The sequence below is a fragment of the Uranotaenia lowii genome, chromosome 2 (assembly GCF_029784155.1).
Source record: "Uranotaenia lowii strain MFRU-FL chromosome 2, ASM2978415v1, whole genome shotgun sequence".
NCBI lineage: Eukaryota > Metazoa > Arthropoda > Insecta > Diptera > Culicidae > Uranotaenia > Uranotaenia lowii.
Window position 1 is genome coordinate 425,897,081 of NC_073692.1, and position 24,788 is coordinate 425,921,868.

Genomic DNA, 24,788 nt, shown 5'->3' on the forward strand with positions numbered 1-24,788 from the left:
AGTTTCGCCCATTGGTCCTACACGCAAAAACTAATACGACCGTTTTGTCACACACGGTCAACTCAGTTACGCCTATTGGCCCTACACGAATAGAAAAATGAACCTCAATTTTAATATAGGCGTAGCTTCACGTTTCAACGAAAATGCACCAACAGGCAGTTTCGCCCAACTGAATTTTATCCATTATTTGAAAGTTTTAAGTGATTTTAAGATGAAACCGCGTTAATTAGGTAAAGTGCAACCACGTACATCCGGATTGGCCGTTAACTCGATTTGTTTACATTTGGCAGTTTCGCCCTTTTGAAATGTTACGCTAGACTTATTGACATTAGTTCAAGGAAAAACTAAAAAAAATGTTATTTTTTGCACCTTTGAAAATTCATTTCAATTGGTAATTCTTCATTTTAAATCTTTGATGTATATTTTACTATATTTTAACTTAAAGTTAAATAGTCATTATTTTTCGTTAATAATTCATTTTTATTTAAAATCCTCATAAAACTCCTTCAAAGTTTAGGTATAAAAAAAGGCATAGAAGACAAGTATTTTCGAAATAATAATTTTTAAGCTGAGTTATCAATCTAGGGTTATATGCAACATAATGCAAATTAAAGTGACGTTTTGTGATTCCACACGCTGGATTGTGATTTAATGTAACACAAGTTTGTTTAAAGTGGTATTCCATCTGAATGCTTTGAATTTTCGGGATTCCAGTCAGAATTTTGTTTTAAATATTTTTTCCACCATGAGGTTAAAAAATGTTACACGTAACCCCAATTGACGATTTCTCAAAATTATGTATTAAGTAACTTATATGAATATAGAAAGAATCTAAATCTGAAGAAACTAGCAGTTTCAAATCATTCAACGTAATAAAGTTTTTGTAATTTGGTTAGTTGTTGGCCAGTTACAGCTGCTTGAAACCAGATGGTTACTTTTTTCGACATTGGGCTTTTATATGGGTTTTAAAATCCTTTTCTCTAATATCTACAATCTCTTCTACACTTTTCTCCGGTGTGTATTTCCTTCTTAAATCATTCATCTCGTAAGCTTCTATGCAATTTCAATATTGTCTGTAGAAAAATATCAATCGAATGGCATATCGACCAAAGAGAAGTCTTGAACATCTATTCTTAATTCTGTTGATTTCATTTGATCCTTATAGATCAGTTAAATACGCCTCTGGCTTGAAATGTCAACCAATCAACTTCGACCCGTGTCGCCTATCAGTTTATGCAAATAATCCGATAGAGGTAGAAGTTTACTCATCACCATATGCACATAGCCACATATCTCTCCCACCATCGAACGATCTAATCTAGGATACTCGGCGGCAGAGGAAAATGATGGACAAACACTGAGGCAAAGCCAAGTAAGCAAGTAAGTAAGTACGGGTCAGCTAGCTTGCAGAGACGAAGGGTAGAGAGGATTTCAACTGAATGAACATCACACTCGTTGACTTGATCTCTCATTCGGGCTGCAAATCTCGAACCGCCCGGACGAAACGGTTCCTATTTTGTTTTTCGAATAAATCAACGAACAACACGCGCGCGGACTCATTTGTTTAGAAAATAATTCGGTTGAAGCGTCTCCAGATATCGCCGGTTGGGAGGGTTTCTATTTATTTCATATACGGATCTGATGAACTTTTCGCATCAGAAAACAACAGAACGTGCCACTACAGCAGAAGTTTATTGAAATAAAAATCATCTGCAAGGCGACACAGGAAGCATGATGGAGAAGTCGTGTTCTGTTGATGAGTTGTCATCAGCATTAGTGATGTGAATTAGATAGAATGCTATTATGAATGGTGTTATTGAAAACGAGATTTGAAAGCCCGATGGGTTAATAGATACATGCAGAAGAAAATTTCAACATAACATCTTTGATGATTAAGCGTGGTGTGGCAAAGGCTGTTCTTGGAAAATGATCGCTTAGCAGGATTTCATCAATTGTGTCTAGATCTTGTGCAACGGAAACACCAGTCAGCATGTGAAATGGATGGAGACAAGTCAAGTTTGATAAAAAGTAAGAAAAGCTACTGTTTTTGAATCATTTGAGATTTCGAATAGGATACATTGGGCGAGCTTTTTAATTTCTTTCGCTGTGGGGGCAGTGAGCACATCTCTGAAATTTGGGGGACGTTTAAAGGATTCAAAATTTTCATTTGATAATCTTTTCAGCTTGTTTAATTGAATATATGCTTGTTAAGCTTCACAAATATATGCAATGGTTGGTTCAAAACTCATCCATGATTTTTTGTTGAATTTTTGAGTAACGTTTACATGAGTAAATTTGAACTTTTAGGTTTGTATGTGAAAATTGAATATTTTGTACTAAAAAATCAGCATCATTTTTGTTTCTGCTGTGGAACCGAGCGTGCTAATGGTTTCTGCCAATTTATAAATTTTTCAAAGGAAATTATCCGCTGAACAACTTTGTCAAAGGCCGTAGCTTCGTACCTAATTAGGCAATAAGTTATTATTTGTTGAACAGGGGTATGTCTTTTGGCATTCACTTCTATTTTAGTTTCTCCATGTTGAAAATACCTATTTGAATTGTTTTGAAGTGAAATATTGCCAATTTGATAAATTTATGACGTTATAAAAGAGTTTTTTTTATTAGAAAAGTCTGCTATCGAGCATACTTGGAAAATAAAGTAATTGCTTGTAGATTTGTCGAGCAATTGCTTCAGATATGGGCTTTATTCATACCAAACTAGCTCGTTTTAAAAGTAACAGATTCTGTCTAAGAAAATAGCTGTTAAATCAATCTTTATTCATAGCAACCGAAGCAATTGCTTCAAGTGACTACTCGACTGCTCGATTTGGTTTAGCAAAAGCAATTGCTAGGTTTTTTATTTCATACCACCTATTGTTTTTCAATGCCAAAAGACATGCCCCCATGAAACACCTGATAACTTATTTGTCTTATAAATACGAAATTATGGTCTTCGACAGAGCTGTTCAGCGGACAATTTCCTTTGAAAAATTTATAAATTGGCACAGGAACCATAAGAAGGTTCGGTTCCACAGAAGAAAAAAAATGATGTTGATTTTTCAGTACAAAATATTCCATTTTCTCATACAAACCTAAAAGTTCAAATTTAATCATGTAAACGTAACTTAAAAATTCTGCAAAAAATCATGGATGAGTTTCGAGCCAAAACAAAGCTTTTCAGAACCCAGGGTTTGGGAAATTTAAAATAACTCTATTTCGAGTCAGTCCACTCTAGCAAACAACAAAAACCCGCCATCTGTTCTTTTTGAAAATAACACAATCAACAACCAGGCTGCAGTGTTGCCCAAGATAGCCATTATTGAAATATCTCGTCACTGTTGTTTTGAATGAACGGACAAAGTTTCAGTATTTTATTACTTTATGTTTTGATTACATTCACTTTGTTTAAAATTAATTAGAAATAGCTAACTAAGCCATGATTTGTTCATCAAATTTGTTAACATTAGCCGTAAAATTCAAAATAAGTTGACTTGGACAAAGACTTGCGCAATTTCTTTTTAATGAAATGAAAACAACACTTTCGCTTTCGCAGTTCCTAATCTTTCAGTGACAAGTCTTTTGCTCAGTAGGAATGACACTGACAGAAAAAAGAAAATTCATTTCGGAACATTAAGTCTCTTTGTTCACTATAGTCTCTTCACAACAAAGCTACGGGAAAAACTATAACTCGTATTTATTATCAGTCATTCAAGTAAGGGTTCAAATATTGCTGATAATTTAGTTTCAAAGCAACAGCGCTTGAAAATATGAAATTTTATTTTTTTTGAAGTTCTGATAGCTAACATTACAACTATTCGTTTCATCACTTAAAAACACTCTTTGTGTGTTTGATATTGAAGATTTGATTCATTTTATAACTTTGCTGAAAACTGCAAAACGACTCAACTTATGCTTTAAAATCTATCTAAGATAAAAAAAGGTTTTTTTGAAAATTACGTCGAATTTCCGTTTTCTTAGAATTGGAATAAAAAGTCAAAATTAGTCGCAGTTTTCGAAAAAGCTCATCATTGTTCAAAACTTTCGTTTCTCCCTTACGTTTTCAACTGGGCGATTTTGTATTGTAAAACCTGGGAAATCCGGACATTTTGTTTAAAAATTTCAAATCAGTAAAACCACACAAAATTCAAGTGAATATGAACAAATGTAGGCAATATTACAAACAAACAAGAGGAAAGTAAAGGAAAGTTACTTAGAAATCGATTTAATTGAAGCAAAAATGTTTTGTTAAAGGCGTATTTAAGGATTAAAAACATGTTTTTTATGAAACTAATTCTAAAAAACTGAAAACTGAATTCAAGGTTTTTTTAAGTTCAATCGGTTGTACAAATCTTTTCTGGATTTTTTTTATATTGAATGTCCGGACGAGGCTGAGGAATCTGGAATGCTTTCCATACCTGTTAAATTAATCGTTTATTGAAGTTTTAGTCTGTTTAAGTTGATAAAGCGGTATTCATCAGCATTCGCTTGAAGGATCTACAAGCTTGCTTCAATGAAAACCTTAAGTTTTGAGTGATTGTCTGAGATATCTTATAAATAATCCAACATCGTTGAAAATGCAAATGAAAATGTCAAACATTAATGCAGCTAGCATTATTTAGGGTGAGTGCTCCTACTTTGGACCTAGAGCCTACTTTAGTGCTAAAATGCCTATAATTTAAAATACCGTCAACTTGGGCAACATGCAACACTTTTCAACTTCCATGGCTTCTTAAAACTTAATGTTGACAGATAATCATACCACTTGTACATCAAAAGTTTTAAGGTTGATGGGACACCAAATTGATGTAGTCAGAAAAATTACTGGTTTCACCAGATATTTTTAAATTTACAAAAACATGCGATTTTCACCCTACTAAGCAAAAGGAGTTAGTTGCAACAAACTTTGTTTTTAATGAAAAACCAACCCCAAACGTTTCAAAATTGATAGTATTTGATATATTGGTGATAACGCAAAAAGCAAAATTTAAAAAAAAACATGGAAATAAATCTTAGCATGGATGAGATTCTAATGTTAACAATCGCGTAATGCAAAACAATCATATTGCAGCATATCGAAACGAGATTTATTAGGCTTAGTTCTGATTTGCATTTTGCCCCAGACAGGTAACTGAATTATAAAAATAAATTTTTTGGAAGAAATGTGTATTGTCCGAAAAATATTTTTACACCAACAGTGTTAATATGGGGCAATGAAAGCAATATATAGTTTGTAGGTGAAAACATTAAGCTAATCTGTCATACTGGGTAAAGTTTTTTACGGCATCGAAAAATGTATAAATTTATACATCTATTGCTCGATTTTTCAAATTTTCTATGAGAATCAAAAACTTTAAAAAACTCTTTCGCGATGTTAAAAACTATGTCATCACCAATTTGTTTTCACTCAATGATAACTTTATTTCAATATATTGAAATAAAAATTTATTGAATGTTGTGGTATAGAAATTTTGCATTTAACCATGCTGTTGCATAATGCCCCGTTTGACGGTAATTCATTTTGCTAGAATAGGATAAAGGATCCTATGCACACCCTCTTTTGCTGCCTGGATCCTACCATACTGCCTTTTACCATAAAAACCCTTTCTAATAAAATTTTCAACATTTTCGAAAATGATCCTCCTGACGAGTGGTAAATCATACAGCTCAATTAGTGGGGCGCGTTTTGAGAAATCACACTTCAAAATTCACTGTCCCATCCAAATTCAAATGGAGAATTACTTGCAATGTAAAGAATATGAATCATATTACCTTTTTTTCCTTAAACAATTAAAAATCAATGGAAAACCCAGGAAATTTGTAAAGGATCCAAAAATAGGAGACTTCTGACTTTGATGCTCCATTTTTGGACCTGACATCACCAAAACTTTGTTGCAATACTAAGAGCACATTGCACATTCAAATAAGGAAAAACTTGATTTCAATTTGAACATTTCAAATGGAAGTAAAGATGTTATTTCAAAATCTCGAAATATCTATTTTTCGAAGGCTCGCAAATGAACACCCTTCCTGATGAAATCAAAGCGTTAAGAAAGATAAAAAGTTTATTTATGTGAGAGTTCCTTTTTCTGTAGAAAATGATAGTTTTGATGTTGTTTTCGTTGTATTTTGAGGTAAATATTTGATATTTAAAAAATAGAGACATTTTCCAATAGTAGATAAGCCAGTCTAGGCAGGGCCCTATCAAATGGTAAAGTTTGAAGGAAGAAATAAAAAAAGTGTGCCAGGGCATATGGAATTGAATAAAGGCAAAATTTCATTTGTTTTTGTAGTTAAAATTTTATAAGTAATGTTAAAAAATTTGGCTCCTTGAATTATGCAGCACTATTGTCCATCTTTCAATTTTAATTGTTGTTCGGCCTTAACTCATTAAGGACCGCGCTGTAGTTTTTTATGGACCGTGAAGAAATCTAAACCAAGAAACACAGAAATTCAAAGAGGTGTTATGTTTCTTTTATGATCAAGAAATCTCGTTAAATCCGTCAAAATCGGGACTGATCAAAGTTATCACAAAACATCAAACTCTAAAAAGAGACGAAATCGATTTTCAAATCATATTGAAAGAAGTCTTATAAATTTCTGCAACCATGTTTTACGTACAAAGGAGTCCAGTACTGGTTTTAAAAACATGAAACATGGCACACCTCCCTTCAGAGAAAAAATAATCAAAAAATATTGAAAAACGTGATCGATCTTACCCCGTTTTACGGTACCTAAGATGAAGTTTTTGAACGGTTTCAACTGTTGATTATAAAGGATACGAACACCTTCTTAATATTTACAAATGCTAATTGATAAACTAAGGCAGTTCGTGTGTTAAGGTCGAACAACAATTGATATCAAAAGATGAACAATGATGCTGCATAAATTAAGGGGCTAAATATTTTAACATTACTTATAAAAATTTAACTACAAAAAAACAGAAATTTTACATAAATAACACCTTTTTATAGGGTTTCTAGCCTTTTGTCCTAGATTGACTTACTCTTAGAAAACTTCCCTATTTTTTACCTCAAAATACAACAAAAACTACATCAAAACTATAATTTACTAAAGAAAAAAGTTGGAATGCTACATAAATCAACCTGCTGTTCTAAGCGCTTTGATTTCATCAGGAGGGGTGTTTGTTTGCGACCTTTCGAAAAAACAAAAAATGATATTTCAAGATTTTAAAATAACATTTCTACTAACGTTTGAAATTTTCAAAAACAAACCAAGTTTTTACCAATTTAAAACACAATTTATAGGTTTTCAAACGAAGAAAAAAGATTTAAGATATTTTAACTTTAGACTTAGTTATTGATGATTATGTGGAAAAATTTCATGTTGATCATAGCTACCCCGGTGATCAATGTTACTCCGTTTTACGGTACCTACTAGGTATATTTTGTACACATTTTCAATTCACAGGAAGAACACCGATCTCGCGCAAACAGTTGACCTTCCTGCTGGGCATCTCGCTGGCGTGTTTGTTTACCCTCATTACGGTGCTGCAGTCACAGATTGGCGAAAATGAACTCTACGCAACAACCCAGGACAAGTTCACGGCCACTGGCGCGAACTTGGCCGAAAATGTGCGCATACTCTGCTGGATAATGACCACGCCGGCAAATCATGAATCCAAAGCCCGACACGTCAAACGTACTTGGGGTCGAAGGTGTAACAAGCTACTGCTGATGAGTTCGGTCGAAGATGAGGAGCTTGGCACCGTCGCACTTCCGGTTGGCGAGGGACGCGAGGGTCTGTGGAACAAAACACGGGAGGCTTTCCGATATGTTTACGATCGGCACCTGAATGAGTACGATTGGTTCATGAAAGCCGACGATGATACGTAAGTTTGGCGGCGTAAATAGACGTGTTTTGAATTCAATTATTTTGATCTTTGCTTTGTTTCGTTTGTTTTCAGCTATGTGATAGTGGAGAATTTGCGTTATTTCTTGTATCCTTATTCTCCAGATTTTCCAATATTTTTTGGAAGTAAATTTCGATACCCTGAGTACGTCAAACAAGGATACTTCTCGGGAGGAGCCGGTTATGTACTTAGTAGGGAAGCTTTAAAGAGATTCGTGGAACAAGCATTGCTGGATCAGGACCACTGCTCCACGGCTTATGATACCGAAGATTTGGAAATGGGTAAAACTTCTTGTCCAATCTAAGACAACAAATCGATAATCAGTATTATTTTTTCAGGCAAATGCATGGAAAGCGTGAATGTTACGGCAGGTGATTCAAGAGATTTTCTCGGCCGGAAACGATTTCTGCCCATGGATCCAGTATTTCATTTGACAGCGAAGCCTGATCCTGATTTTTGGTATAAATATTACTCCTTCTACGAACCCCTATATGGAGCTGATTGTTGTTCAGACCTTGCGATTAGTTTCCACTACATTCAAGGTCACCAGATGTACATGATGGACTACCTAATCTACAAGCTTCGTGCGTATGGTGTCAATTTCCGGCAGCCAGTGTTGCCTAAAAAGTTGAGATGGGAGGAAGCGAATGTCGTTGAAGGTCCTTATCCAGCAGGAACTACCACAGTCAAATCAGCCGATGCAACCAGCAGCAGCAGCAGCCCTAGTGATAGCAGTAAGATAGATTCGATAGAGACTACCAGTATTAATAGTGTTACTGAGATGTCCAATGAGTCCAGTTCTGTAGACCCAAGCAGCTCTGATCCAAATAAGTCTTCGGCAGAAGGCTCTTCATCAAACGTTGAAAGTGATAAATTTAATATTGATAGGCTGTTAGATAAGCTCCTCAGTGATGATGTTTTCTTACAAAAGTTACTGGATAAGTTGGAAGTGAGAAAGAAACAGTAAACAGTAACTTTAATAATCCAATGATCGCTAAGAATAGGGATGAAAATGGTGAAAAAAATCATGATATATTCGAATTATTTAAATTGAGAAAATGTACCAAAAACTTAACACATACTTTTATTTTTCTGCAAAGACTTCCGAAAGGTTCAGATCTTAATTCAGAAATAAATACTCATGAAAATGTTCCAGCTATGTAAAAGTCTTCAACTGAAAATAAATACAGACCTTTGATTTAAGCATTTTTGTAGATAAAAAACTCATCATAATTATTCCGATATCTGAAAATCCTTTTCTTAGAAGACCTGCAATGATGTTTTTTTTCTTCAGTTCATTGAAATTTAAGGACTGCTCTCGTGTACTCAACAAATACGAAATAACATAAACCAATATCTTTGAAATGCAATAAATTAGGGGAAAGGTTTCCTAAATGGGCCTATCGGGTTAAATGACCCTACGGCTGTTTGGCGAAATGGCTGACTGGACAGCTTATCTGACCAATGCATTTTGAGGGTAATACGCTTAGAACATAAGGCAAGATAGAATTTCATGAATTTATAAACTCAAAAAAATTTAAAAAATCATACAAGGTTTTTATACTTTTTGATGTAATATTTCGACTTTTAAAAATTATACGTAAAGAAATTTAAAACAAAAACTAGGATGGTTTTTGTTTCTTACTCAAATGAACATAAGAAATAAAACATATTTCAGCTTTTGTGGACGTTTAATAATGATTATTTAGTGGAATAATGGAGTGTTTTTGTATGCCCCCATCATGTTTGTAAAATGCCTCCATCCTAAAATAACAGGTTAAATAGAATTAATAAATGATTTTTTATCACTGAACCTTCAAATCTTAGCTCTGAATGACATCTTAAGAATTAATTGAAGATCTAAAGACAGATTTGATAAAGTTTTTCTCATGGATGAACTGTCTCCATAGTATGGCAACCCTAACTTTTGTTTTATTCCACAAAATTATAATAAACATAGATTTTTATAAAACTTCAGCTTTGTCGTACGGAAATTATTACTTTCTAGCAGTTTCAATGAAATTATACGGAAATATTGCCCAAAAAACAGAAATTTTGTTCAAAACATAAATAGGCGCATTTAGCCCGCACGGTTTGAGTTTCGGCATTTTAGACAACACTTGCAATAAATTCGTTTTCTTGGAAACAGATGAAAATTTTAACATAAAAATTACTCCATTGTATAGAAAACAGATGCCTGCACACGTGTATATAGTTTTTGTACACATATTCGACGTGATATTTGATTAAATCAGTGTTCTGCTTAATAGGCGCAAATAGCCCGCTCCTCCCCTACTGCAAATCATAAATTTAACATTCAACAGAATGAAGAGAAGAGAACATTTATCTGATAAAGATGAAAAAATCTTACATTTTATGAATCGTGCCACTGCCTTCGTGCCAGTAGAAAATAAACGAAAACGCTATCAGTTGTGGTGTATTCAGATGATTTGAAAGTTTTCGAGCAAAATTATCAAAAATATGACAAAACTCAAAGAAATTGTTTACAAGTTCTGCTACTAAACAAAATAATGGATACCTTGAAGTTCGAAATAATAAATATTGGATTCGAAATCTAACAATCAAAGATCAATCGTCATTCGAAAAAATCAAAAATATAATTTATAAATAGGGAATATCATAATCGCTTCTTTTGAAGAAACTCGTTCTTACAAGGTTTGGAAATGGTTTTGTAATGAATGTTTTTAATCCGAAATTGGCCTCTGTTGTTGGGCACTAGAGTGTTAAATGGAAACCCTATAGTGTTCAACCCAACCAGGCCCGTGCGAAAGACCCGTCCATGTGGTTTCGAAATCCCAGTTTAGTTAAATTGAATGACAATACCAAAAATACCCAATAAATAAGGAAATTGATTTCTAAAACCATGATCTTGCTTATGAACAACACAGGAAATTGAAAATAAAAAATAACTGATTCGATTCAAAACAAATCAGAGTAAAAGTTTCTAATCATTTCTATTTTCGTTAAGTCATTGATATATTGTTCAAAACGAAGTTCCTTATGCTGAACTTGAAATTTGCTTAGAAATTAATTTTAAGCAGTCTAGTTTACAAATTTGAAAACCGTACTTTCAAATCACCAAAAATCAAATCTAAATAAACCAGAATTTCGAATTCTTGAAAATTTCAGATCAGGTCAGGAATCAACCATGTTTTGAAATTGTAAGGAAAAATTATACTAATTGTAAATTATTAACCAACTTAATAAACATTTCTTTTCTTCATTTCCTATTGAAGGGTTGATTGAAAACTTTTGCTGTTATACCTCAAATTTACAAAAAAATATTTAATCACGATTTGAAATGTAAATTCTTGATTAGGGAATAAAATTCCACTACTACTTAAGAGAATTTTTTTAATCGCATAGTTCATGATTGTATTAAATTTGATAAAAAGAAAAATTAATTTTATTTTTAGTGCCAGTAATCAAAATCAGAGATAATTTGATAAAATGAATTAAGTAACTTTGATCAACATGAAATTTTTGCAGATAAATTATCATTAACTCAGTCTGAAGATAAACTGTTTTCTACGTTTGAAAGCCTATAAATTGAGTTTAAAATAGGCTTAATTTGGTTTGTATTTGGAAACTATTTTATATTACTTAAAACGTATTTTTAATATTATAAAATATCTGATTTTTCGAATTCTCACAAACAAACACCTCTCCTGATAATATGATAGCATTAAGAAGCAAATGGGTTATTTTAGATGAAAGTTTAACTTTTTTCCCTTGTATAGGTATAGTTTTAGAGTTATTTCATTTCTGATTTTGAATTCAAGATCTCAAAGTAAAAAAAAATTCATAACCGTTTGATAGAAATTGCTGTGAATAAAAATTCCATGTACATACACATACATTGAATTTTCTAATTTTCTTTGTTATGACAAAGTTAAAGTCGATATAAAAAAGATGATTTTAAAAATTAAGAGGAGATTAATATATACAGAGAACATATCAAATGCATGATAGATAACGAAAAACAGATTGGTATATGAAAATTTGTTGATATTATATATTTGCAGCATAAAAAAAATCGCGAAATTTCACACCATGAAAAGTGTTGCCCCATTTCTACAAATTTGATACCTATACGATAAAGAACATTTCAAACATGGTTTTGGCGAAAAAGGAAAGACAGTTGATCCAAACTGCTTAAAATGACGACACATTTCAACAAAATACTTTTTGGCACTTATCTTGGGGTTAATAGAAATTGAACATATCGGTGTCAAGGATCCTCTGTAAATGAAAAAAAAAATGTAAAACGAAAGAAAATAGATTTTTAACTTTATCCCAGAAGATATTCGCTTTCCAGTTTTGTTGGAAGTCAATCTTCATCGAAAATTTTTGCTCCTGGAGGTAGGCACTACCATAATATGACAGAAGTATTACGAAAATAGTCAAAAAACTGTGTCGATTCACTCCGTTTGAAGGTAACAATCCAGTTTCATGAGCGTAAATAATTATTTACCTATTTTCTGCTTATTTACATGTTCATTATTTTTGCGAAATTCAAAGGCTTAACGAAGTTTGCCGGGTCAGCAAGTTTTCTATAAGAAAGCCTGTATAGAAAAAATGGCAAAAACCCTATCAAATGGCTAAGTTTCAACAAAAAAAAAGGACAGTGACAGGACCTATGAACTTGCATGATGGTAAAATTTCATTTGTTTTTGAGGCCAAAAAATATTGAGAAATCTTTATAATTTTTGCCCCTTAATGTATGCAGCAACATTGCCCATCTTTTGAGTATATTTGTTTTTGAAAGAAAACGTTAAAAAATTCAATTGAGTCCAAACAAAAAATTACTGCTATAAATATAAGTGAAACCATAGTGATCAAAGTTACAACGAAACATGATATCTGGCTTTGTAACAAACATCTAGTTATAGCCACTAATGTCGTTTGAATATTCTGCTATCAATGATCATGCCAAGTAAGTATGTAAAAAAAATAAGAATTACAGACAAGCCAAATCTATATCTTTTTTCAAAGCAGAAGTTAAAAATAATTGATTAAAAATTTTAAACATACGAGTCAAAATCAATTATGGTCTTAGGGAAAACTGATTGTTGAATTGAAATCTTTATTTTGAAAATTTTTATAATGTTTTAAAGTTGGTTGTATAATTTTTTTCGCTGAGTGATTATAAATATGTCAAGTTATCAATCTCTTTTACTGAATTCTGTTTTACAAGCAGTTGTCAAACGTAACAACTAAGAGAAAATTAAAAACAAGAAAAAAATTCGAAATATCTTAATAAATTATTGGCGGATAGATCAAAAAGTTTCCACTATTCTGTATTGATTGACATAAACACCGCCTTAATTTAGCCTTTAGGCGAGGTTGCAAAAGTGCAACAATTCTTAAAAATGCATCATATTTACTTTTCATATAAGTAGAAATATCTCAGTTATTGGTGAGTCAATTTCTACAAAAACTACATAAAAATACAGATATGGTTCAGTGTTGAAATATTTCAAAATATTGAAAAAAAAAATGGCGGAAGTGTGTAAAAACTACAACCGAAAAAGTACTAAGAGTTCCTTAACCCTGTAGCTATGCAATTTTTGGAAAAGTTGTCTTAAATTTTTCTCATTCTTAATGTTTTGCATAAAACAAAAGTTTTCCATTATCATAAAACTAAGCTTCTGTGAATTTTTCAGCCAAAAAATGTAATCTAAAGGGTTAAGATAAGAGAAGGAGCTCACATAAAAATTACAAAACTCACCTATAACTTTATACAAATTGGTAAAAAAAATTGAATTCATTTGCATCTAACTACCCATCAAACTATTTTTCTCATACAGAGATGACTTGGTTACCGAAAAATCTTCCACTTTAAAAACGGTTGAAACATGTTTGAAAAAAAAAAAAAAAATACAGGAATTTTAAAATAAAGATATGAATTCCAATTTGAAGCCAGAATATCGATGATCGATGAATGTTATAGGAGCGGATCCGTTTTGGACTATAGCACTCATGTCTGAGTAAGTGATAAGAAAATTTGGAAAAAATCATAATTTCAAAAAAAATATTAATTACTTAAAAGGTTTAGCAAAGTACACCTGGTCAGATAGTTACTTGTAATTATTGATTACTGAGAGTTTTTTTTTCACTAGATCGCTGCAAGCTTTGTATAGAAGTTTCAAATTCTTAAATTTTCACAACTTTTTTGATTGTTCCTGCTACCAGAAATAGCAATAAAAAATTTTGGAAGCGATCCATCCAGCTCTGAATTAGCACAACGAGTTTTAGCTTTATATGGAAATATGAATGGGAAAACAAAATTTTCATTCGAAGCGTGCCAGAGATGTGCTGAAAGTTCCAAGCAATATTCTTTTGGCTGGAAAATATTCCTTGATTCTAGCAGTACATTTCATGTGAATAAAACGCAAACCTAACTTGTATCCCAGAAAAGATATTCGTTGGTAGTAGACATTCTAAGAAGTCTTTTTTACCTGCTCATGTTCAACCCTTCTAATTTGCTTCTAATCTTTTTCTATTCATCCATAATTTTCAAATCTTGAAATTTATTAAAACAAAAAAAATTATTTAAACAAAAATTCACAGTAATTAATCTTTATTAATATTATTTTTTTAATTTAAGCGATTTTACTACCTAGGATGAAAATAAAACATCTTAAAAAAATGTTTTGCATAGCCAGGAAATTCATTGATTTATGTAACCTTTTCAAAAAATTATTAAAAGCTATAGCAAGCAAAGTCTGCCATGTTTGAATACATTTCAATGGATTCAGATTCTTTTACTTTGAAATGGTTATAATTTTTTTTTTCATGAAATCCTTGGCTGCTTGTCATGTTAGCAATAAATGAAGCTTGAGAAACCAAAAATCGAAAACCAACTATATTTCAAGCTTAATTGAATTTTTGGAAGGATTTGATGTGCAAAAATTTATTCTTCCATAAAAAATTGGAACGCGTTGCGCTAGCTCAGTTATCAACCCAATTATCCCAAATTTAGAACTGATGCTTCCTGACCCAAAAAGCATCGAAAAAAGATATGGGAACGAAACGTCATTTTTGAAACGGTCAATCAAATAGCACAAGGATTTCTGTTTTTCAAGAAACGAACAATTAAATGAATAGTCGTTAGTAATGCATCCATCTCTAGACCAAATAAAAACTGCGAATAGATCGATGATTAAAACTAGACTCGGATGAATTTTCTTTCTGTATCATAAAATGCAATTAACAGATGTCAGATGATTTGTTCACTGATAAATCCAACTCTAAATATTTTTATAAAAATCACAAAGTGAATTTGAAATTACCTCTAGACGAGGCATACTTTTCTCACATGCTATCTGCTCGAATTTGAAATTCGAGCAGTTTCCACCAAGCATGCTGACTTGCTTTCCATATACACAGACTTGCGATGTTTTATACTTGAGGTTGCAGACCTTTAGGCGCTTAATGTTCCCACTGCGAGCTGTAGAAGCTTAGCTATAGTTTTGGAGCATGGATCGATTACTTGCTAGATGCTGTGGTGGCCTTTGCAAAAAGATTTTAATTTAGATGTTAGTTTTTATCTTCAATAAATAAATATAACATGGTGTCAAAATATCAAAAATAGAAGAATAATTTTAATTTTTTTTCATAAATGTTTTTTCCCGTATTTTACAAGCATAAAGCATAAAGATTGACAGCAAACTAATATTTATAAAAGTTTAAAAACATAATGAGATACTAATAAAATTCTTCTTTGTTTGAAGTGCCTTTCTGGGAATTCTACAATTATTATTATAAATGTCGTATAATCTTGAAATAGTGGAGTTATGTAGTCGATATCTCGTCCGTGACAGATTCGATGTTTTTTAACTCGTTGGCATCATTTTTATAAGCGAAATTTACTACAGAATACAACATTGTTGACAATGGCTGGAGTAAACATTTTAATAAGAATGGATTAACGTATAAAAGATCTCCACTGCTGGCGATCCGGAGCCAGCGTCTTCACTTGCTGCCAGCTAAGGTTCTCGTCAACTGTGCGGATTTCAGCGGCTAGACTTCGCCGCCACGAGCTTTTGGGCCTGCCTCTTCTTCGATGAGAATCCAGTTGAGATCCAGTTGCCAGGCCACCAAGCGCGGATGATGTTCCGCAGGCAGCGATTCACAAAAACTTGCAGTTTTCGCGTCGTCACCGCATATGTGCACCAAGTTTCAAACCCGTACAGCAATACGGATTTGACGTTTGAGTTGAAGATTCGGATCTTAGTTCGTAGAGAGATCTGGCGTGAGCGCCAGATGTTTCGGAGACTCGCGAACGCAAATCGGGCTTTTCTGATCCGGGTTTCGATGTCCTTCTTGGTACCACCATCAGGCGTAATCTGGCTACCAAGATACTGGAAGCACTCCACTGTCTCAACCTGTTGTCCAGCTACCACGAAATTGGAACGATTTTCTGTGTTGATTTCCATCGACTTGGTCTTTCCGACATTGATTTTGAGACCTGCTGCCTTGGAGCTTTCGGTGAGGTCGTCGAGTTTGCTCTGCATGTCTTGTTGTGTTTGGGCGAGCAAAACAATATCGTCTGCCAGGTCAAGGTCGTTCAGTTGCTCAATCGCTGAAGGATTCCACGGCAATCCTCGGTTTGGTCTACAGTCAATCGATCCAGTCAAGATCTCATCCATTACGATGAGAAAAAGCAGCGGTGACAAAATACATCCTTGTCTCACTCCAGCAGTTACCGGGATTGGTTCGGACAAGACACCGTCGTGCAAGACCTTGCACGGAAATGCCTCGTACTGTTCTTCGATGAGATGGACTAGTTTCTCTGGGACCCCTCGTCGTCTAAGAGCAGCCCAGATGTTTTCGTGGTTCAGTTTACAAGGTTAATGAAAATTTGATAATATTTGGGGTAAATTAGAATAATAAATTAGAATAGAATAACAATTGTAAGGATCTATAGAGAGTTGAATAAAAAAACAGCGATGTTGATTTTGAATGAAGATCGTTGAATGCATAATATTTGGTTCGAAATGTCTATTGTTTTTGAATTGTAAATCAAACACCTCTATTGCTCGAATAAAATTCTAATTTCATCCCAAATTGTGCTTGAGCTTTCATCCGACATCTCGGGATAGCTAATTTACAAGACTGGTAATTCCAAAACTTGACGTGTTCTACAACGCTACGAACATTTTCCTGCAAACGACTTTATAGCACGCCATCAATAATGATGATAATTTATAACACCTCTATTTGTCGATTTCCGCGCAGCTTTTCGGATCTGGAAACAGTTGGATTTCGAAAGCACTGTCCCACGCGGATTATTGCGTCCGTTGGAACACTTGAAACGCCGGCAGATTCGCTCACCAAGTAGTGTGGAAGGCGTGTGAATATTTCTGCCATGGTGACAAACACCGCGAGGCGAGATGATTTTATTTTTTCACCCTCCGAGAATCCTCCCATGGCTTGATGCAGCAGTTCCTAAGATTATTTATGGATTCCCACAAGCGCAAGACACTAAACGGAGGGTCTCACTCGGCGTCTCAAGTCCCTCAACCAATACCAATAATGATGCTATTAGTTTGAAATTAGCTTGTTTGGTAAATCAACGAGCTCCATTATTGGCGAAAAGGTTAGGCCAGGGGGCGAAGTTTGTCGTGGGCGTTCTTGGTGCCCGGTTTCTCACCTATATTCCGCGTCCGAGATCCTCGCGCGATCGATCGCTTGGTTTGGTTCGGTTTGGTTAGTCGATCGATGGTCGCGAGGGTGAATTTATTGGAACCATTAAACTTGTAGAATTGCGACAAATAGGTGTCAGCGAAGCCGAGTCTATTTGTCCCGGTCATTGGTCGTGGCTACTCCACGATAATTGATGTAGTACAAAATACGACAGGGCAGCTTAAATAGGTAGCATTCCCCAAGTATGTTTCGGTCGTTAAGTGGAGTGGTGGTTTTACAGTTTTAAAATGTGACACAATAAACGTAACACAATTTAAGATGTCAATGTGGAATATGAATTCAATTCGGTATGGAAATTTGAATCAAACATTATCCAGAAAAATTAGAAGCAATACTCACTTGAACATTCCACAGTATCCGTTCGAGGTATCGAAAGTTTGTTCCGGAGGTACAACTCGTTCCAGCAGTCTTGGCAGTTGTGATAGGCAGCCTAGAGCAGCAAGAAGACTAGGATCACCAGGTCCAACCGGTTCCGGAAGTTCCCTTGCCGTCAGTGGTGTTCCGGGAGGAGATATTCGAAACTGTGGCCTGCCACACATATCCTACAATTGCGAAAAGTTCAAAAGTTAAAATTTATTCCATTGCACCTAAAACATCATCTTACATGAGGTCTCATCCAAACGATTTGTTTCTTCTTCGAAAGGGTTCGGGTGGTCGGTGGAAAATCCATGTCCTCATGGAGCCCTCCAGGTCCTCGGGTAACGATACCATTCAATCCCCCATTCAACCCACCATTCAGTCCCCCATTCATACCTCCATTCAGACCACCATTTACACCCCCATTCATCGTTACCCCGCCATTCATGCCTCCGTTCATCCCATTATGCGGTCGACCGTTCGGAATCGTCCCGTTCATGCCGTTGGCGGTGATGACTTCGGCCGAGCGAGGCCTGGACAGTGTCGATTGGTGATCGGCGGCGGTGCCATTCATCCAGGTGCGCACTTTCGGGACACCATCTGGAATAAAAGAAAAAAAGCAAAGTTAATTGTTATACGTCTATTTAACAAAATAAAATAAATATATTGAAGTCTTCACTGTTCAGATTGTTTAGCCTTGTCCAATTAAATTTAAAATTATTTGAAAAACAACTATAAAATTATTAGGAATTCCATGATTTTTCACACAAAATCTTTGAAACCGTGATTTTTTTTTCGCATACAATTAAAGTTTGGCAACCAAAAAATTAGAACTAAAAGTTGCTCTATTATTCATATAATACTGAATTAAATTATCGTTTTAGATAGCATGTATTCAAATGAACACATACATACATTAAGGATCTCAGTGGAGTTTTACGTTCCATAAAAGATAGACACATATTCTGTGCAAAAGCTTCCAAAACTAATACAACTCCTTAAATTCATAACTACTTTCTACCACAGGCCCAATAGCGACTTTCAAACCGTATATTGCACATCCGTGTACAGCAGAAAACCAAAATTCATACATATTTGCTAAGTCTTTTTTCCAGATATTTGAACGACCTTTATTGGAGGTCAGATTAACCAAAGAAAATGATTGTTTTACCTTCTTAAATATGTATATGGATAAGATTTTGTTTTTTATTATTTTGTTCGTCCGAAAAATATGTATGAAAAGTGAAAAACAAAAAAATGGTTTGAAATAACTGAACACAATAAGGAGAATTGAAATGGTCCGAATGACAATTGTTTGAAATTTCTGATTCGGTCTAAACTAAAGTCTCAAGTCTAAAGACGTTTTGTAATTTGATTTACTCATACACTTTGTCGTTTGAATAGTCATTTTTGTCATTTTTGTCATTTTTGTCATTTTTGTCATATTTATCATTTTTGTTATTTTTGTCACTTTTGTCATTTTTGTCATTTTTGTCATTTTTGTCATTTTTGTCATTTTTGTCATTTTTGTCATTTTTGTCATTTTTGTCATTTTTGTCATTTTTGTCATTTTTGTCATTTTTGTCATTTTTGTCATTTTTGTCATTTTTGTCATTTTTGTCATTTTTGTCATTTTTGTCATTTTTGTCATTTTTGTCATTTTTGTCATTTTTGTCATTTTTGTCATTTTTGTCATTTTTGTCATTTTTGTCATTTTTGTCATTTTTGTCATTTTTGTCATTTTTGTCATTTTTGTCATTTTTGTCATTTTTGTCATTTTTGTCATTTTTGTCATTTTTGTCATTTTTGTCATTTTTGTCATTTTTGTCATTTTTGTCATTTTTGTCATTTTTGTCATTTTTGTCATTTTTGTCATTTTTGTCATTTTTGTCATTTTTGTCATTTTTGTCATTTTTGTCATTTTTGTCATTTTTGTCATTTTTGTCATTTTTGTCATTTTTGTCATTTTTGTCATTTTTGTCATTTTTGTCATTTTTGTCATTTTTGTCATTTTTGTCATTTTTGTCATTTTTGTCATTTTTGTCATTTTTGTCATTTTTGTCATTTTTGTCATTTTTGTCATTTTTGTCATTTTTGTCATTTTTGTCATTTTTGTCATTTTTGTCATTTTTGTCATTTTTGTCATTTTTGTCATTTTTGTCATTTTTGTCATTTTTGTCATTTTTGTCATTTTTGTCATTTTTGTCATTTTTGTCATTTTTGTCATTTTTGTCATTTTTGTCATTTTTGTCATTTTTGTCATTTTTGTCATTTTTGTCATTTTTGTCATTTTTGTCATTTTTGTCATTTTTGTCATTTTTGTCATTTTTGTCATTTTTTGTCATTTTTGTCATTTTTGTCATTTTTGTCATTTTTGTCATTTTTGTCATTTTTGTCATTTTTGTCATTTTTGTCATTTTTGTCATTTTTGTCATTTTTGTCATTTTGTCATTTTTGTCATTTTTGTCATTTTTGTCATTTTTGTCATTTTTGTCATTTTTGTCTTTCTTAAAGACGATAAAGCCGATAAAATAAGTTCATAAAGTTGATTCGTTGATTTATTCTTCACTTCATTTCACAAAATTGAATAAAATTGACAAAATGTGATATTTTGACATTATGGAAAAATCAACAAAATTAACCGAATTGACAAAAGTGACAATGTTGGCCTTTTCTTCCTCATTTTTTATTCGGCGTTTGTTAACCAATTTTAGAAAATGTCAAAATTGAATCTATTGAAAATATACGCAATATTGACAAAATTTATTAAAGTTACAAACCTAAGAAAATTGGCATAAACAAATCAGTCCAAATTAAAAAAAAAAACATCTTCTCTGTAATTTTGTATTGTATTAATGTTGTGAATTTCATCAATTTTATTACATTCAACTTTCTTTTTTTTTTTTCGTAACTTTTTTATCCTTATCATTTTGTAAATTTTGTCAGTTTGGTATTTTTTTTTTTCATTTGGACGAAACTGTCAGTTTTGTTATTGTAGTTCGTTTTGTTTATCTCATAAATTTCGTCGATTTTTTAGCTTTAGAAAATTCTGTCGATGTTTTCAATTTTCCAAATTTCGTAAATTTCGACAATTTTAGGATACTCAGAACAAACGTTGAATTATTCGAAAAAACATACACAGTAAACGAAAATTACCGAGTTCGGTATTTTTTTTTTACCGAAATCCTAACATGTGTAAATCGTTAAACTGTTCGGTAATTTTTTCGGTAAAAAATAAACGAACATCGGTAAATCGAATCTTCATTTAACGATGTTCGTTTATTTTTTACCGAAGAAATTACCGAACAGTTTAACGATTTACACATGTTAGGATTTCGGTAAAAAAAATTACCGAACTCGGTAATTTTCGTTTACTGTGTAGTTGGGCATCCCTTTTAAAATGTTTTCTGAATTTTTTAATGTTTCTTGTGTATTTTGAAGTTATCATTTGTTGCAACTCCAAAAAGAGTACCTTGAGATTGTACTTATTTAAAAAAATATTAATTCAAATATTGCCCACATGTTTATTTATTGATCTTGGAGGAATCATTCAAACAGAATTCTCAAGCCATCAATTTGCTGTGACAGTTCGCAATTAAATTACCATCAAAATTGCTGCAGGTAGCTTAGCTCAGGCAAATTGATTGACGGTGTCATTCCACATTCCGAAGCTTGAACCCCACTTGGGTGATCCAATCTCCAAGAAAGGGGCCCACTTGGTCATTTGCTAGAACTCGCAGATCTCTCACGGTGATCTTCGGGGTCCCCCGAGGGGGTTCTACAAAACAACCATCCAATCTCCGCCTGATGGCAGGCCGGTGCCATATTCGTACACACACTTGCCTAGTAGATAAATTATTCTTTCCATACATTCGGTTCCGTTCGCCTTTTCGAAGCGTCAATGGGATTAGAAGATCCAACTGGCAAAGTAAATCGGTTTCGCACAAATCTGGCTTTGAGTAGAGTGAAAAAAGGGGTTGAAAAATAGAAAAAAGCTGCTTATTTAACGCCTCTCTAAAATTTGAATGCTTCCCATAAATTGTCGAACAATATGGAATTTTCTTGCAAATTTGTTTCCCCTCATTATTGCACTGTGGTGATCACAACGGCCTTAAATGTTTCAAAAATTGTAGATAAATATTTCATTACATGATTACAAAAATACAAATATTTGAAGTTCAACAGGAATTCCAGTTCTTGAGCAGAATTCATTTGTTCGATTAACAGAATTATTCATTAACCTGTCTACCAGTTCTAACATAACCTAATAAATTAACAGATTTGCTTGAAGCTACCTTTTGCACTCTACAGTTGTTTTGAGCTTTTTGTTTTGAGTGGTATTGAAAAAGCCGTAAATTATACTTCCCTCTGAATCGTACATTCAGGTAGACTAATTTATTCAAATCAATCCGTAGTCAAAGTTGTTTGGCGTCGATACGAACCAAATTTAGCTTATCGATGACTCCTTCTTCCAAATAAGGAAAAATTCCCCCCGTCTGATGATCCGATCAATTTCGATGATCGACATCAGTCGGATCGGTTTCCAAAAGTTAAATAAAGTGTGAAATATTCGTCTGGTTGGCGCATCAGATCTGTTTTAAATGCAACCCAGTGTTAGGCATTATGTTACAAATTTAGTACACACGTAATCGGATACCGACTGTGAAAATTAAAAACGAAATCCGATTCGCACTTCGCAGATCTTTGGAAACACGAAAAATCGTGACGGAACGGTTTGTCGAACCAGAGTCGAGTGTCGTGATGTGATTTGATGTAGGTATGTTGGAATGTAATGTCTTGGGTACCTTCTTCATGGTTCGACAATCAGGGCGCCTCTTGGGGTTCCATACGTTGTTGAAACAATATCTGTACTGGTCGATCACTCGTGAGTACGCCAAGATAGCCATCAGGCGATTGGCAGCTGGGTATGACTGTCTGACTGACCGAATGGCCGAATGACTGACTAACTGACTGACGGATCGGTTGATGGAATATGGAGGCTCATTTTTAGTAATAAGTCAGTAGGTCATTCAAATGATGCAACTGTGAGAACAAATTAAATTCTATAGCTTGATCTACTTAGGACCTATTAAGCTTTTGGACCTTGGGAGTTCCGTAATTTTTTGCCTTTTTTTATACCTTATTTACAAATCAAGGGGTCTTCCATAGGTTTGACCCTTTTTTTCAATTTAGCTGCACGGATTTGAAAAATGCAAGAATTCAATACCGTATTAACATTTTGAAGATTATTTCATGCTTTGCTTAAAATCAATATAAATTTCAGTAAAATTTCATGGTTAAAATGTTCATTTTATTTTTTTTAAATACGCTCCTACTTGAATATTCTCAAATCAATAATACCTAACCACTGCATTGATGGTAAAACAACTCAGATCGGTTTGTCCAGTGAAAGAGAGTGCATTTTTTTGTCTGCTCTTCCTAAGAAGTGCTGGGAGTGGGAGAGATAAATCGCACTGTAATCAAGAGTGAGATTGTAAAAAAATAAGAGTGAGCGAGACCATTCACATCTGCTGATGAAGAGAATTCCCTTCTCTAGGAAAATCTATCACGCATGGGCGATGGGCGCGCTCGCAACCCGGGTATACGATTTCTCGTTTGTTAAACAGAGAAAGGCCTTCACTCCAATTTCACTCCGACTAGCTGTCATTCTTATGAAAATCTGTATAAGAGTAAAGAGCAAGCTTTATTCTATTTAGCAGGCTCAATCCCAATTGTGTTGAGGAGAAATCTTAGAGCTAACACAGTTTGTTGGTACGCTTACGAGAAAAGAGGCTGCTCTGTGAGCGCTACCTTATGATGTGCAAGGTGCTCTGATTTTTCAGTATTCTTCCTGATTTTTCAAAAACTCCTGAACTTTGATGAAGAGGTCTCAAAAATGTCCTGAAATGTTCAGATTTTAAACAAAACATCTTAATTATAATCGAATTTGTAGATAAATGATGGAAAACCCGAACAAATCTGTAATAAAATAGTTTAAGCCATTATATATATGTAGCCTACACTGTTTGGCGGAATAAATAAATAAATAACGGGAGGTAATCTTCGGTTCTACGATATTTAATTGGTGTTTTTCGATAAAAACTGCTGGCCAGCCTAGAATTTGTTCATTTATGTTACATAAATTAAGTTCAAATAAATAAATCTAGTGGTGTCCTGAAAATTTCTAGTTTTTTTCTTCGTGATGTCTAGATTTTTGACAAAACCTTCTAGCACCTCTGGCTACCTTTGGCAGTTATTCCTTCAAGAAAATAAATCTGAAACAGCAGTGGGTATGGTTGTCACAAGTACAGACTTGACTAAAAAAGTACAGATATTTGCTTTATTTTTTATGCAGATTCTGTCCGCACAAACTTCAGATTTTTAGATTTTATTCAAATAAGTTCTGATTTCATCATTTGCCAAAATAGACCACAAAAAACGTTTTGAAATAATAAATGAAAGCTAAATCGATTGAAAATATTAGATAGAATTCAGATTTATGCGAAAGTGGTCTATCGTATGTATGTATGTATGTAGGAAATCCACCATGGGTGCACGGATTCACCGCAGTTTCGCCAACGCATGCGCTAACTTGCATCCTTTAGATTACAACTTCGGCAAATCTTCAATGCAAATCACCGCATACCCGACACCATGGCTTCGTATGAACTGTTATGGTATGAATGTAGAATGTGTGAATGTATGTGTAATATGGATGAACAAGTCAAACACTTACGCAACTGTTTTTAAATAAATAACATGTTTAGTGTTATTGATCTACGACAGGTATTACGCATACGTTTAGATACCTGCCCAGTTGGCAAGTGAT

The 24,788-nt window shown here is 33.6% G+C and overlaps 2 protein-coding genes across 2 annotated transcripts in view; one reads left to right on the forward strand and one right to left on the reverse strand.

Moving 5' to 3' along the window:
- The window catches only part of LOC129744016 (calpain-11-like), a 46,642-nt gene extending 28,089 nt beyond the window's left edge, over nucleotides 1-18,553 (reverse strand). The window contains exons 1-2 of the mRNA XM_055736321.1: nucleotides 18,207-18,553; nucleotides 17,942-18,144 (exon numbers count right to left, since the gene is read on the reverse strand). Of these exons, the coding sequence (XP_055592296.1) occupies nucleotides 17,942-18,144; nucleotides 18,207-18,533 (530 nt within the window). The 5' untranslated portion in view covers nucleotides 18,534-18,553. The remainder of the gene's footprint in view (nucleotides 1-17,941; nucleotides 18,145-18,206) is intronic.
- LOC129744019 (glycoprotein-N-acetylgalactosamine 3-beta-galactosyltransferase 1-like) lies at nucleotides 1,470-9,073 on the forward strand. Its single transcript, XM_055736325.1, has 4 exons — nucleotides 1,470-2,028; nucleotides 7,429-7,849; nucleotides 7,925-8,151; nucleotides 8,209-9,073. The coding sequence occupies exons 1-4, from the start codon at nucleotides 1,998-2,000 to the stop codon at nucleotides 8,835-8,837; spliced, it is 1,308 nt and encodes a 435-aa protein (XP_055592300.1). The 5' UTR covers nucleotides 1,470-1,997; the 3' UTR covers nucleotides 8,838-9,073.
- Nucleotides 18,554-24,788: the final 6,235 nt, after the last annotated feature.

Bases quoted from the DNA above. Each gene is read 5' to 3' on its own strand.
- LOC129744019 (XM_055736325.1), top strand. From the start codon at position 1,998: ATGGATGGAGACAAGTCAAGTTTGATAAAAA. The intron at 2,029-7,428 runs GTAAGAAAAGCT...TTCAATTCACAG, and splicing joins CAAGTCAAGTTTGATAAAAA to GAAGAACACCGATCTCGCGC. The intron at 7,850-7,924 runs GTAAGTTTGGCG...GTTTGTTTTCAG, and splicing joins ATGAAAGCCGACGATGATAC to CTATGTGATAGTGGAGAATT.